A 15351-nucleotide genomic window follows, 5' to 3' on the forward strand; every position below is an offset into this window, starting at 1 on the left:
ATCTCTGGAATAAGTAACTAGGTAGATATCCATTGGGGAAAGGCACATTTTGGGCATCTTCGGTGTATTGTCTAGATCCATACACTTAGAATCACACCAGTATAATCCAGCTGACAACGAAGTTTCCTGATAACCCATTAAGGCTACCTGCAGGTGAGAAGGAAGGTTTCTGTTTTCTTTATATTTCTCTTCAAGTTAGAGTACAGTTTCTCTATCTGATCCTTCTGAGCTAGCTCTAGCAAGACAGGAGAACCTATGTCTTTACTATCTCTAAAATAGGAGAGAAGAGAATTTGAGGAGATTTGGATAAGAGATGGATGTTCCAGAAATAGAACAAAGCATAGAAGAAAGAACTAGGCTTCAAATGCAAAGAGGATTAACCGAAAGAGAGAGATTATTGGGAAGGGAAGAGAAGCGAGTCAGAGGACACCGATCTGTGCAGGGCAGCCCCAGATTGTGTTTAAGCAGGAAGTTAGTTTCAGTTATATCTATATAATAACAAACCATCTGGCTTGGAAAAATGACAATTAATTCAGCTATTTGTTTTTAGCTTCAAAATTGCCCTTGCTTTTTTCCTTTTCAAAATTAGCCAAATGTTGCTTAAGTAAATCTTAGGATTTTTTTTTTGCCCTCATAGACTTTGCATTATTAAAATAAGGGTTATTATGAAAGTAATAGAATCATGGCTCAAAACTGAAAATATCAAAAACTTGATGCTATTTTAAAAGCAGGTTCATTCCAGCCCATTTTAAAGTACTATGAAGACAGCCTAAATGTAATGCCAGGAGAAGCCAAGAATTTAAGGAATCGAAAAAAATTATTCATCATTTGGAAGCCAAATGAGGATTCTTTTTACATGAACCAGTGAAGTGTGTGTATGTGAGTGGCAGAGTGTAATTTTCTTTATCAGAGAATTATCTCCATTAATGGTATTAAAGAATAAGGAGTCTTTCATGAAAATAGCTCCTTCTTAATCTGTTTCTGATCCATGTTTGCTAAAGGAGTCAGCCCGATGTTTCTATATGGAATAATTGTATTTATTTTCTTTCAAATGATCAGCTGCTTTACTATTGTGTAGTCACAGTCGGAGTTGAACATGATGAAGCTTCTTGATATTTTCCTTGGACTCTCTGTCCGTTGTCAAATGTATCAGTTATCTAGACCTTGTCAGCACCCCTTGGATCCTCTCTTGGACACCTGTGAACATCACACTGAAAAATAATCCTATTCTAGGTGTGTGTAGTGGAGTCTTATCATTTCCTTTTGAGAACATGACTCAAATTACAGTTTGGAAAGCAGATCAAATAGTGCTGCGCTGCTGGTTTGTATCCTTTCACTTCTCTGTTTTGTGTTCCCTGAAAAATAAACCTCCATTTTTTCTCTCCTTTAATTAGAATAAATTTCTTTCTTTGAACATAAAATATAGCAGGATATCAGATACAAAGTAGGAAAACTAAGCCCAGGGCACTTCCATAAAGTGCAAACATTCAAGTTAACATGCAAAAATGAAAAATAGCTAATTTGTTCAATAACAAAAATGGTTACTTTAAAAACAAATCTATGTGTCACTCATTCCATACATCATTACCTCAGTTAATCCAAGGGAGGCATCATTGTCCTCCTTACAGGGACAAAGAAACCAGGGCTGTGAGTGGTCAGTTAGTGGAGCTCAATCTGCTTGGGGAAACTTTGATAAATACCAATGCTCCAGCCACATCTCAGGCCGATTAAGCAGAAACTCAAGGTGGGGCTAGCAAGTTCGTGTTTTCAAAAGTTGTCCTGCTGACTCTCATTGGTAGCTGGGGACAAAAGTGACTAGAAGCAGGTGCCCTGATCCTGCCAATATAGGTCCTCTTGAACTTTTTACTTATCTCTACTTCCTTCTCTTCTAAAAGTAGGTCATGTCACTGTCTCCATTTCTTCTTTACCCTCTTCAGGGACAACTTTTATGGGCAGAAATTTTCAGTGTGTTTCCTTTTTTCAACTCCTTGTCTACCTGGTTATTAATCAATCAAACATCAGCAATTCCCTTACCTCTTGAACTTCATTTGGAAGCCAAATGATGATTCTTTTCACATGAACCAGTGAAGTGTGTGTGTGTGAGTGAGAGAGAGAGAGGTTTTCTATTTACTTGGGTAAATAAATATCACAACCAAAGACAAATGCTTGTTTAAGGTCTTTAGTGACAGCAGAAGAACAAGTACATAAGTAAACAATATCTCTCTCTTAATTCTAAAAGAGCAAGACAGTTGAGGGTATAGAAGGCAAGAAAGAAAAAAGAGAGGAATATAAACACTGTTTAAGCAAAGACATCTACCTTACAGCCATTAGTAAGATTTGGGCTTTAAACCAAAAGAGCTCTAATGTCTTTTAATGACTTTGGTTGTATGAAATTTTCAAAGTAAAATAATTAAGAATTTTAAGCTCTATCACACTTTTAAATGCAAAGGATTGTCAAGTTAATAATTTTTAAAGGGTGTTATAACTCCTTAAAAGTACAGAATCATTGGCAATAGTCGGAATTCCCTACCATGTATGGATTCTGTGGGGATCTGGCTCTGTTGTATTATAAAAATAGCTAATAATACTGAACACCCATTAAGTGCCAGGCCCTATTCTATTCATGTTAACTCATTTCCTTCAAAACCCTATGAAGTAGGTAAGTTTCCAACCTGGCAAACAGAGCAGCAGAATTCAATCAATTTAGGTAATTCCTCCTCATTTGGCCTTTTAGGGTAGCTGGAATAGGGTTTAAAAAAAATAGGAGAATAACCATATTGTGAGTGGAAGACGCTACAATTAAGCAGCCCCCAGCATCTCCATGACGCCTACCCACATTTTATCAGCAAAATAACCACTATAGCCAAGGGCATCCATGTTTCTAAGAAAAACCAGCTTCTTTCTTCTTCCTGATTAGCTGCTTCCCTGAAACTCAAACATCTATTACTCGCAGGAAGGCCCCCAAAACTGTGGGCACTTGGAGTGGTATCTCCCCTTCCCATATCTTACAACTGTGGTTCTCAAGCCTTGGTATAAATAAGAACAACCTAAGCCACCTATTAAAAGCTATATTTCTGTATCCTGTCCTCAGAGAGTCTGATTAAGTGGATCTAGCAGGGATGTCCAAGAGAGAGAATACAGTCATGGCTTCTTAGTTTCTGTTTCTGGCTGGGCCAGTAAAGCCCCTTCGACATCCCTCTTGTCTGCTTATCACTAGAGACAGAAACTAAAAACCACGGCTTCAGGCTGCCAAAAGCCTAAAACAAAATAAAACAGAACAACAACAACAACAAAATAAGGCAGGGTGGACAGGCTTGGGGGTGAAGCCCCAAACCTACATTTTTTAAGCAAAGCTCTCCAGGCACTTCTGACTTTATTAACAGTAGACACAGCCTTTGAAACATTGTCATCTGTCTGCCACCTTGGCTTCACTCGTATCAATGAATGGCCAGTCAGAGTGATTTGAAGTTGATAATTTTGCCAACATTTCTTACCTAATTTTAAAAGGTAAATGACTGTGCCATGTAGTTTAATTACATAAATATTGTCGCAGTTTGATCAAAGGTAGTATCTTCAGGTTTTGAGATCTTCCTAAGATTTTCAAATATTTAAGTCATTTATTCTTCACAATGATAAGATAGTTTAATCATCAGTTAATTATTGTGAAGAGTGGTTATGTACAAACTCCTATCAAAAAACCCAGCAAAATCATACATTGCATATAAATTTAGTATTTTAGTGTATTCTGTGCACCACCCAAACAGTAAAGTTAGAAAGAGTCTTAGAGATACTCTAATTAAATGAGAAAACTGCAATCTAAAAAAGTAAAGTGACTTGCCGAGAGTCTCTTTGATGAGGCTTCTTCCACTACTACACCATGAAGATCTGTACACCTTGGCTGCCTCTTTGTCAGTGAATGAATACGTCAAGGTCTGGTTGCTGGGAGAAGCAAGCAGACCTTCATAACCAGGATGGACTCCAATTAAAACCACTGCCAGTGTCAGTTCCTGGGCATGAAGCATTGGAGAGCTGAACAGCTGGTCCCCAAAGAACACTAAGAGCCAAGAATAAGATGAACCATCTGGGGCGAAACCCTTGCTCCAGATAATACATTATCCCTGCGTCCATCCTGCAAGACTGTGAGAATGACCTTTTTTACAGAAGAGATGTTTAAGGCTTAGCCTATAAGTAGCAATAAAGTTTGAGAAATTTAGGTAAAGAATAATTGCAGAAGGAAAGGGAGAGTATTGGCCTATTTTTGCATGTTGACCAGATGACTTGGGCAAGGTTATATACCATGAACTTGAGGCAGGTCTGCAAAGAACAATTACGTCCTGACTTTATGATGTGTAGTTTAATTCCAGCCATGCTGTCTCCTCGACAGTCTTCCTTCTTATTGATTTATAGTCATATATATCAAGGAGACAGGACTAAAAGTCTAAAACTGTATGACTGATCTAAAATTAATTAGAATTCAAGGTGGGAGTTAATAGCAAAAACTATTAAAAACCTAGCCAGGGACACATATGAAGGAAAAAATACGTATGTTATTATCAACATATTTTGTGTCAATCGCATTGGAAATCTGATCCATATATAAGTTTTTATCTAATGGGCCAACCTCTGAATATTATTATATCCCCTTCAAGCCCAAGGCAGTAGTTATTTCTTGGATTTTATTTTAGGATATGGCATTTGGCTGGTTTAACCATAGGCAGGTTACAGGCTTAGTGTTCAAAGTAGGGCTTGGCAGCACCTAACATATGGTATGTGATGTATTGCCCTATGTGTTGAGCAGCAAAGCGGCAATAAAAGGTAATTTGGGGAGAATCCATCGCACTTCATTTGGAAAACAGAGTTCTCTCTGTTGTAGCTAAGGTTAGTGGTTTGGATTTGCATGTGTTCCTACATTTTTTTTTTACATTGCTTTTGAATTGAAAATAAAAACAGACAAAAGGCCTGATTGTCTAACCCAAGTAAATAAAACCTGTGAGACACAAAGTAGCCAAAAACATGTTTTACTTATGTGACAAGCTAGTCACTTTGACTATTAACTTTTAGGAAATTCAAAGAAAGACATTTGAAAATAGGAACCTATTATTATTACAAGTAAGAATCTTCATGCAACATTCACATTAACAGGCTACTGATAAATGGCTTGAGGGAGAGGAAATCACTGCATACCCAGGTGTGCCCTCCATGTCAGCCTAAAGGACTGGTTTGGGTGCTTTGAGTCCCCAGACCCAGGAGTCTTTGATTTTAAATTTCCTTTCATTCTGGTGCAGCAGCAAAGATGCCATCCAGAAAGCCCAGAGTTTCTGAGTACATATGGGGTACCCAGGAAGTCCAGTGTGCAATGTACCAGGTGCCAGGGGAGGTAAGCAGGTGTGTGCTATGGAGTAGCACCAGGTCACCTGTCCCTGTAGCATACAGAGGGAATTACCACCCCCGCAACTGCCCCACCTAACGTGGCCATCTGTTCACCACCAGCCAGTGCTACCAGCCATTTCAGCTTAGAATAACATCTCAGATGTTTCTCAGCTGTAGCTGAGCTGGAAGCTGCTTTCTCCTGCCTCAGACTCTTGTTCCTTTACTTTCCATGTTCCACTGCCTGACCTTAAAAAAAAAAAGCAACTTCCTTTTTTTTCTTTTTGAGGCTGCTGCTGCCGTTTCTATTAACTTTTAATAATGAAGTACAAGAAACCATTAAGATTTGTCTCGCTTTGCTTTTACTCACCAGTCTCTGTGATAGTTGATTGGGGTGCATGAATGTGTGATCATGAATGCACAAAGCAGCACAAATCCAGGAGTCTGGATTCACACACTGCCCATACCTCCTTCAATCTTTGTTCTCCTGATACAGGAAAGAGCATTTGGTAAGAACGCGCTTCAAAGTTTCTGAGTGAAAGGAACAGGGGCCACCTGAAACGAACTAAGAGGAAAGACAGACTTCAGGCTTCCTGGAAGGGGCAATGTGGTGTGGACTGAGACTGGGCTCTGAAATCAGACTTTGGTTTAAAAATTCACATTTTGCTAAGACCCTATCCAAGAGACATAATATCACAATGTCACAGTTTCTCATATCATGAAAGGGGAGTAATGACATCTAGTAATGACATCTAGCCCATAATGCTTGTGAGAGGGTTGAATGAGAATATACACGTTGCCTGTGTAGCATAGTGCCTAGCATGGAATAAGCAGGGTTTGCCTACTTCTTTAATTATGAAACAATAATCAGATCCGCTTTTCATCACAGGCAGAGGGCAGAATTGATGCTAGGCCTTCAGAATTGACCAACTCCCTTTCAGAAAGAATGTGATACTGCAGATGCAGTAGCCTTTGAGTAGCCTAAAAAACCTTCTTATCCATTATAAAGCAGGAGAATCCATGGGCTGATCTAAATTTATATGCTGTACATATCTTCCCCACTGGAAGTTTACTGAGGAAGGATGGTGGCAATAGCATAACAACAGAGGGGAGAGACTAGTCCAGGTATCGTACAACTACATACATGCTCAGAGCATGCCCAGGACCTCAGGAGGACCAGAGCAGATAACACAACACCTTGCAGTCATTTAATGCTTGCTGTTACTGGCTTTGGCAATAAGTTCAATTTGACAGTTATTAATATCTGCTATAAACCTACTGTGCAAGGTAGCTGAAAGGACTTCACTTGATTTTATTTTATTTTTTTTTTTTTGAGATGGAGTCTCACTCTGTTGCCCAGGCTGGAGTGTAGTGGCATGATAACGGGTCACTGCAACCTCCACCTCCCGGGTTCAAGCAATTCTCATGCTTCAGCCTCCCAAGTAGCTGGGATTACAGGTGTGTACCACCATGCCTGGCTTTTTTTTTTTTTTTTGGTATGTTTAGTATATAGACAGGGTTTCACCATGTTGGCCAAACTGGTCTCGAACTCCTAACCTCAAGTGATCCGCCCATCTCGGCCTCCCAAAGTACTGGGATTATAGGCATGAGCTACCGTGCCCAGCCAGGACTCTGATGTAAGTAAGCATAATATGGACAAGAAATTTAGTATCTTGCAAGTTCTGTTCACATGCTCAATACAGGAAGCTATTTCAGATCCTACCTCAACTTTTAAATTGATCTAGCCTGCTTGGTTTATATTATGTTTCCAAAACAACAAAAACAGCCTCTCCTACTTTGTGCCAAAAAGCATCAAAAGCATTTTATTTACATGTAATATTTCAGCTTACCAACAGCACTCTGAAGTGAGCAGTACTATCCCCATTTAACAGATTCGGAAATTGAGGCCCAGAGAAGTTAAGTAATCCGGAGTCACAGTCAGCTGCAAAGGCAGGATTTGAAGTCCCCCAGCTCAAATGTGCTCCAAACCCCTGTGTTCTACCCATCAAGAAGTTTAAGTCACCGTTTTTCAACCTTCTGAGTGAACCAAGATTTTCCTATCATCACAAAAAGATACACTCAGGATTATGAGTAAATAAAGGGCTTTGAACATGGTCATTGGTGCCCACAGCACAGTGAAAGGTAGGAAAGTGCCATGAGTAAGCATTTGCCTTGAAGACATGAGGCAGGAGCTGTAGCCCTAACATGTTTTTTTCCTAGTTGTGATATTGCATCCACTACTTGTCATCTCTAAGCCTCGTTCCCTCACCTCATAAAATTACCATCACAATCAATGCAGTAATATAGCTGAATCTGCTTTTTTATTCTTAGGGCTCTAAGCAAATGTCAGCTACACTATTATAGTTCAATTGTTTTCAATTCCACTATTGGCTTGCTCTTGAATCTTGAAAAATCTCTCCCGACATCTTAACTTTCCCATCTATAAACTAGAGCTGCTGATACAGCATCTTTTAGTAATACCCTCCAGCAGCTTTTAGTGACCTAGAATCTTTTAGGATACTGTTAAAATGGATTCCCGGGCCGCTGTCATTATGACCAGCACAGCTGCATGGCACCTTGCAATACTCACTCTTTGAAAGGACCCCACTTGATTCTGATGTAGGTGAGCTGTGACTACTTTCTGAAAAAAATGCTGCCCTGCAAGCTCAATATTACAAAGAACTGCAGTATCTGTGGATACAGAACTTGACCAAGATCACTTGCTCAGTCCGTAACACAGCCAGCACTGAACGCTTAACGCCCAATATCTAGATCCTGTTCTTTCCACCCCATGAATCTGACTCAAAGGAACATCAAAGCCATCTCTTGGTCACTGGGTTTATATTAAGGGTTGGGTCCTAGAGCACACAGCTGAAGCGTGCAGGACTCCAAAGACATCTCTAAAAGATTGAGTGTCATTGACTTTCTCTTCTTCCTCTGCAGACACATTTGCCAGCAAAGTGGCAGCCACCCAGGACCAGTATGCAGACGCCTCCATAGGTAACGTCACGGGCAGCAACGCGGTGAACGTCTTCCTGGGAATCGGTGTGGCCTGGTCCATTGCTGCCATCTACCACGCAGCCAACGGGGAACAGTTCAAAGTGTCCCCTGGCACACTAGCTTTCTCTGTCACTCTCTTCACCATTTTTGCTTTCATCAATGTGGGGGTGCTGCTGTATCGGCGGAGGCCAGAAATCGGAGGTGAGCTGGGTGGGCCCCGGACTGCCAAGCTCCTCACATCCTGCCTCTTTGTGCTCCTATGGCTCTTGTACATTTTCTTCTCCTCCCTGGAGGCCTACTGCCACATAAAAGGCTTCTAAAGGAACTATCAGATATAGTAAATTTATATATATATACATATATATACATAAAAATTATGTATAACGGACAGAGGAAACTGACATTTGTCATGTTCACTTACCTGCTGATGGAATCCAGCTTCAAGAGCATACTCCGTACTAGGGCCGAAGTAAAAAACCATCACCTCCCATTCCCAGGGGCATCGTCATGTTCAACAAGGCATGGAGGCAGGGCCATCTTTGCAGCTCAGTCTAGAAGGGCTGCACTCTCTCCAGGTTCATAAATCCTTAAGGCTTTGATTTGTTTTCTTGTTTTTGATTTTGTTTTCAGTGGGGCTGGGGAGGCAGTTAATGTTTGACTTTATTTTTGTTATTTTGTTTTGTTTTGTTGGGAGGGTCAGGGTTGTTGCTTTTCTTTGTGGAAAGTGAAACCATCCAAATGTAAATGGGTTTTGGTAAAAATTTAAATCATTAATATTCCCCCTCACCTCCCCCAATCACTTTAAAACTTATTTTGGATTAAGAAAAAATCTGGGCATGGAAGAAGAAAGAAGCATGTCTTCATCGTATTACCAAAGTTCATGCTTATCTCCGGAATGTGAGCAGAGGTGAAGCTGCCTCCAAGAAGAAGCATAAGAGTGGAATGGAGCCAGGAAATCCAATGGTTCTAGATATAGTCTGTTATTTAAACATGTGATACCTGGCAGTCTCATTTAACAGGTACAAGGAAAACGTGCCTAGATTCCCAGGAACATGCAAAATCCTTTCTTTCTTATCTCTTTAGCTCTGGACTGTGATTAGCAAGGTCCTTCTTCCAGCATTCAGCCCAGCTAAGCCCCCAGGTGCCCCATCCCAACCCTGTTCCTCCTGTCCACCTGCCATCCCCTATGCAAACAGTAAGAATAACCCCATTCAAAAAGCACATCATCGTTTTCCATTTGCATTAACATGTGTCTCAGTCCCATGTTGCCGTTGCTTGGGATTGTCTGTCAGTTTTATTTTCAAAGGCATCCATGGCTTGCACAATCCTGTTCCAGTCATGACTGAACATTTGCTCCTTCTTCATGTGCCTGTTCGGAAATGTTGTTGTGATACCTGTTACACAGTGCATGGTGAAAAACAAATAAAACAAAACAAAGAGTATCTGTATATAGTAGAGTATAGTACATACTGTTCTCCCATTTGGCAATGTTGATTGGACATTGAAGACATAAGTGAGTTTTCTTTTCACCTGAGTTGTTACTTTTGTGTTGTTATTGAGTTTGATTAATTACTAGGGATAAAAGGAGAAAATGGCTTATTGTTCATGGTTCTGCACATTCATTTCTAAGAAGCAATAACTGTCATGTGGGGAAAAGTTAAAGTTATTGAGAGGATAGCAGGCAAACTACAAAGATCTTCATGGAAAATTAGCCATGTGGAACACATCAGAGGCCTCTAAAAATCACCCATTAATTCAGGAAGGCCAAGGAGAAAGGCCTTATAGAGACGTTGATATGTTGGATGTGCCTAGGCTTTCAGAGCCACCCTTTCCACAACACACCTCCCTGCAAAGTATTTATTTCACATCTGCACTGTCTAGCACAGATGGTAGATAGTGCTGGTTTGTTCATTTTATTTTTTTACGTAAAAGGCTATTTTGAGCCCTGTTTCTTTCACTGTCCAGTCTAGTCCCCTTTGACTGTATCAGTAGTTCCTGAGTAAGAAAGAAGCCAGGGTGACCAATGGGCCTTTAAAAGTGTGTCTCCTCTACTTATGCTGAAAGAGAAGGCAATTAAATAAGACTAGTACCTCCCAGGAGGATTGGACTGGGATGTTTTTAACCCTTTAAAAAGAATAGCTGTTTCTATGTTAAAATACCAAAGAACATGGATAAACCCAACATTCCAAAGTAGTGAGTCCACTAATGAGAAAAAAAAATAGAATGACTTTGGTCACCTCTCGGAGACTTCTGTGTCTATAAGGAATCCCAGGCTGGAGACATCCCTAGCCCTCTGTATTGATTCAAAAATACTTACTGAATAAATTAAAGCTGTTGAGACTTATTTTTTCTTCCGTCACTCAGTAACCATGATCCTTCATCATTTAATAAACATTTGGTGACTGAATAAGTAATTAAATGCTGGTTACCCACTTAATGTGCCAGGTAGTATGATACTTTCTGGGGACTAAGCCATGAACAAAACAATCTAGAATCCCTGCCCTCAGAAGGGTGTTTATGTGATTACTATTTTCATGAGTAAAAGTGAAGAAAGCCATATGGAAAGATTTTTATTTTGCAAGAAAAAACAATTATGAAACTCTTTTAACATAAACACACTGAAACTGTATCAAAGCAATTGTCCAAATTGTATTTATACCCAAGATTTTCTTTAACTAAGCATAAAGCATATGTTTGGAAAACCACCCTCTTTATCTTTGACCAACTTGCAGATAAATATATCTCTCCATTTTAAACCAAGAAGGGCAATCATGTTGGTGATCCAGATCACTGAGAAAGCCCAATGTATCCCATCTTTTATCTTTGTTGGCAATAGAACTTTTCTATGGCCCGCACTTTACAATTCTTTGTCATTCTAACCCATCCTTCCCATCCTTTTTTTTTTTTTTTTTTTGAGAATTGCTAAATGGAAAGCTAGCCTAGAAGCACCAAGTAAATATATTCAAGGAATATAAGTTGTTTAAACATTAGAAAAATTCTTGCACTCATTGTTTAGCTGTATTGGGAATGTCAATAATCCTGTAGCAAATTTTCACAGAGAACTTTAAGAAATTCTCGCATTGGTCAATTTCAATTTGAAAGCTTTTTGGTTTGTTTGCTTTTTAAATTTTCATGTTCTAGGAAACTATGATTCTGGTTGTTCAGGATTGTTACTATAGTTGTGTAAAATTATTTTATTTTGTGTGTATTGTGCACAGCTTGGGGGGGGCAGGAAATGCACTAATTGTGCTCTTCCTTATAAATGGTACATATTAACTGACACAGACAAATAAAGTTTCTAATTGTTTCTGATTTAATCACTAGTGATACAGCATATTCTGTATGAAATGTTTTCTCTTTTCTCATTGTCATCTACTTCATTTTTTGTTTTCATGTTTTGAAGAAATAAAAACCAAAATGGTATTATTGTGCAACTGGTATCATCATCCAAAGAAAAAAAGTAGACACCAAGTATTCAAACTCTTGCAAACATCAACCCTTCAGTCATGCAATGTTCTCTTTTTAATGTCCCAAGAGAACACAGTGTCAGAATATTTGTCTGTCCTACAGTGCTGAGATATATGTTGGACATTCCTCCATTTCACTGATTTTTTTACATTGCTTAGTATGACTCTATCTACATCCTTTCCTGCATCCAGGATCATGAGCCCATAAACAGTTACATGTCAGACAACTTTTTAGCATGCAGAGTATTTTATCAAATCAGTCGATCCCCAAAAATTCCAATCCCAAAATTGATGGTAGTACAGTTTCTTCCCAAGGGGATGCTTAAGTAAATTGCTCTTTTAGTTTCATATGTTATATTCCTCTTGGTTTGTAGAACTTCTGCCTTGCATTAATAATTTCTGTCTATATGTTATTGACTTCATGTATCATATAGTCAAAAGAGTATAGAAGGAAGTGATGTCAGAAATGGAATAAGCATCTGTGGGGAAAAAATGTGACCTCTAAGGTTTGTGTACTTATTTGAAGTTGACATATTAGTGGACTTCTTACTATAATAGAATCTGTCCACATGTACAAGTAAATGCTACTTTATTCATCTGATCATCTTTAAAATTTTCTTTAGTATTCCTCATTATATTCTTATATGGTCATATATGGTATACTTTCATGTATGAATGAAGGCATTATTTAAATATTTTATTGTATCAAACTGTCAATATGTCTCTTGAGTACCAGTCTTTGGTTTAACACAAAATGAGCAGCCAATATATATTTCTTTATATAGCAAAAAGATTAATTCAATGACCAGAGCTCCTTGACCATCTAACAACCTTTCAGAAAAATTGTGTGACCTGATAATTATCAATTTCTTATAAGCAAATTTTAATGGGTTCAAATTTTCTGATTCCATCCTTCAACCAGTGAGGGTTTTATTAAATTTTGCTTTTTGTAGTTCATAGCCTAATAGCACTAAGTTTTGTTGCTTCTCAAACATAAAATTGTTACAAAATATTGTTTTAGAAACCCTGCAAAGATTCTGATGCATGACTTTCCCCTGTGGCCTCACTATTAATGAAAGCTTACCACTCACATTGCATTTTCCACAGGGGTCTTGATTCATTGGTGATTCCACAGCAAAAGACCCCTGATCCTAAACTGTCAAAATAAAGTGAGACTGATGTACATCTGATAACTTTGTGGAAGCAATTAGAAAATTTTCTCTGGTAGATGATGATGCCCTCCATCCTCTAATAGTGGCAGAACTTTGCCTTCTCAAGAGTATAAATCAGCCCCTTTAAGACTTCTTTTAATATTTTTGGGCTCAGGGTATGGAGTCTGTCTGTTGATTCTGACTTTCTGACGATGATTTTGGGCAGTTGCATCCAGAGAAAGTTCTGAGTGTAGTTTCATAACTTCAAGAACGTTTGGCCATTTTATGATTGACAACATGTAATATTGGATCTCACCTGACCTACAACTGGCATTCAGCTTTTATCACTGTAATCACTTCACTTGGCCAAGGCAGTTGGTAAAACTGAGCAAAGTTAAATATAAATTCCCATCATTAAATTGGTGAGTGCATTATGCAGAAGATACAGAATCCTATTTCAGAAAAAGAAACATGCTATTATAAGTGGATTCCTTAGATTTTGTTCAGATCTACCTACGGAGTTTTGCTAATAGAATGCAGTTCTGCTATTCCTTTTTACGATTATGTACTTACCACTTCTAACCATCTTGTTGTCTTCCCATCACGCAGTACATTTCGAAATGCTGGGTGGTCCCGATGGTATTACACCCACAAGGACAGCATGGGAAGGGTAAACAATTGAAGTAGATATTTCATGTTGGGAGCTTAATTAGGCCATGATTAATAGTCTCTCAAAGCAGAGACTGTCTTATCTATAAAAGGAGCAATCACTGAGAGGTGGAACTCCCAAGGGAAAGCACTGCAGGTTTCCAGCCCACAAGAAATGGTAAGTATTTCACTTTCTTTGACTTTTTCCCTGCCCGTCAAGATGTCCAAATGTACTCAGAGGCTGTCCACATTTTCAGTTTTGTCAAAGGTTCTCTGATTCAATTTTGTAAGAAACATTTAAATCAGTGGTTATGTAAATTATTGTTTGTTTTATTTTTAGGAAACAGCATTACTGTATAACTTCAAAAAGCAATATGACTTAGTAGTTAAAATTATGACCCATATTTTTTCAGGAAGACTTGCTTGCCCAAAATTGTCTTGTCTATCTGTTATCAGTGCAGTCATTCATAGCTGCCTCAGTGGTTCACATTTTTTAGAATCACGCTTCCCTAGCATTTTTTCAAAGAGTTGGAGAGTTTTCCCCTTGGGAATAAGCAGTTTTAATCTTTCCTTTCCCTAATTTCAGCCTTTGCAGTTCTTTGGTGGCTACTCCCATTATATCCAACTACGCTTAGTGATGCTCACTATTACCTCTTGGCAATAGGGAAAGGGCTTATGCTATAAAGTGAATGCTCAGGACATGTTTTTCTGAAAGTGAACTTATCATAGGAGAAATCAAATATAATGACATTCCACCTAGATAAGTCACTAGGACATAGTATGGAATCTTTATAAATGAGCGGGACAGATTATACCTACAGTTACACACTATAATAGTGTTGTTTATTTTATACCTCTTGAATCATATTTATTATGCTTCAGTGCCCATCGACCTAGCCTTTTATTCTATCAATATGTAGGTGTGGATTGGGAATGAGAACCAACATTCACATCCCTGATGCTCATGAGAGTTTCTACAAAGGTAGGGTATGTAAACATAGAAAAACATAACATATAGCTTCCATGCCTCTAAGAAATATGAGTGGGTCAAATGCTTCTCTGTGGGTACTATTTTTCTGCTATGCAAATGGTAGAAAAGTTCACATTAATAGCCAAACAGACCAAGAGAGAAATTAGCTAACTTCACTGTTAATCTGTCTACTTTGACAGTTAATATATAGCCCAGCCCTCCTAATTTGTTGACTGCAAAGACAGATATACCTAGTTAAATCCAAGAATGTACTGGGGGACAGGGGGGATAAATTTACTAGAATAATTATACAACCCTCCGTACTAAGATTGCTTATTCACCAAGAAGAATCCTGCCCAGAGATTTTCAGAGACATTTCCTTACATTCCCAAACTTCTTTTAATTTACACAACTTTTTAATTAGACCCCTTGAAGCCACATAGTAAAACAAGAGATGAATTATCTAAGGAGAACTTGGCCCTCCCTCTAATGTGAAGATCAGATACTTGACTCTATTTCCCATTCTTTCCAAATGGAAAGAACAGTTCAATTAAGTAACCAACTATGTAACCACTTTTTGACATAATTCCACCTAAAAAACAAAGAGTAAACTAAATTGTACAAACATTTGATACAAACATATCAAACCTAACAGTGATATGACCAGATGGCTAATTTTGAGAAAAATAATATTTTCTGTAGATAACTTGCTCTCCCTTCCTGTACTCATCCTAATGCTCAAGTTTGA

General features: G+C 38.5%; 1 protein-coding gene across 12 annotated transcripts in view; it reads left to right on the forward strand.

The window, feature by feature from the left end:
- SLC8A1 (solute carrier family 8 member A1) overlaps positions 1 to 11785 on the forward strand; it is a 389853-nt gene extending 378068 nt beyond the window's left edge. For all 12 annotated transcript variants that reach the window (XM_054474975.2, XM_054474978.2, XM_054474980.2 and 9 more), the window contains one exon: positions 8311 to 11785. In XM_054474975.2, the coding sequence (XP_054330950.1) occupies positions 8311 to 8687 (377 nt within the window). In that variant the 3' untranslated portion in view covers positions 8688 to 11785. The remainder of the gene's footprint in view (positions 1 to 8310) is intronic.
- The last annotated feature ends 3566 nt before the right edge of the window (positions 11786 to 15351 follow it).

Source organism: Pongo pygmaeus, chromosome 12 (genome assembly GCF_028885625.2).
Source record: "Pongo pygmaeus isolate AG05252 chromosome 12, NHGRI_mPonPyg2-v2.0_pri, whole genome shotgun sequence".
NCBI lineage: Eukaryota > Metazoa > Chordata > Mammalia > Primates > Hominidae > Pongo > Pongo pygmaeus.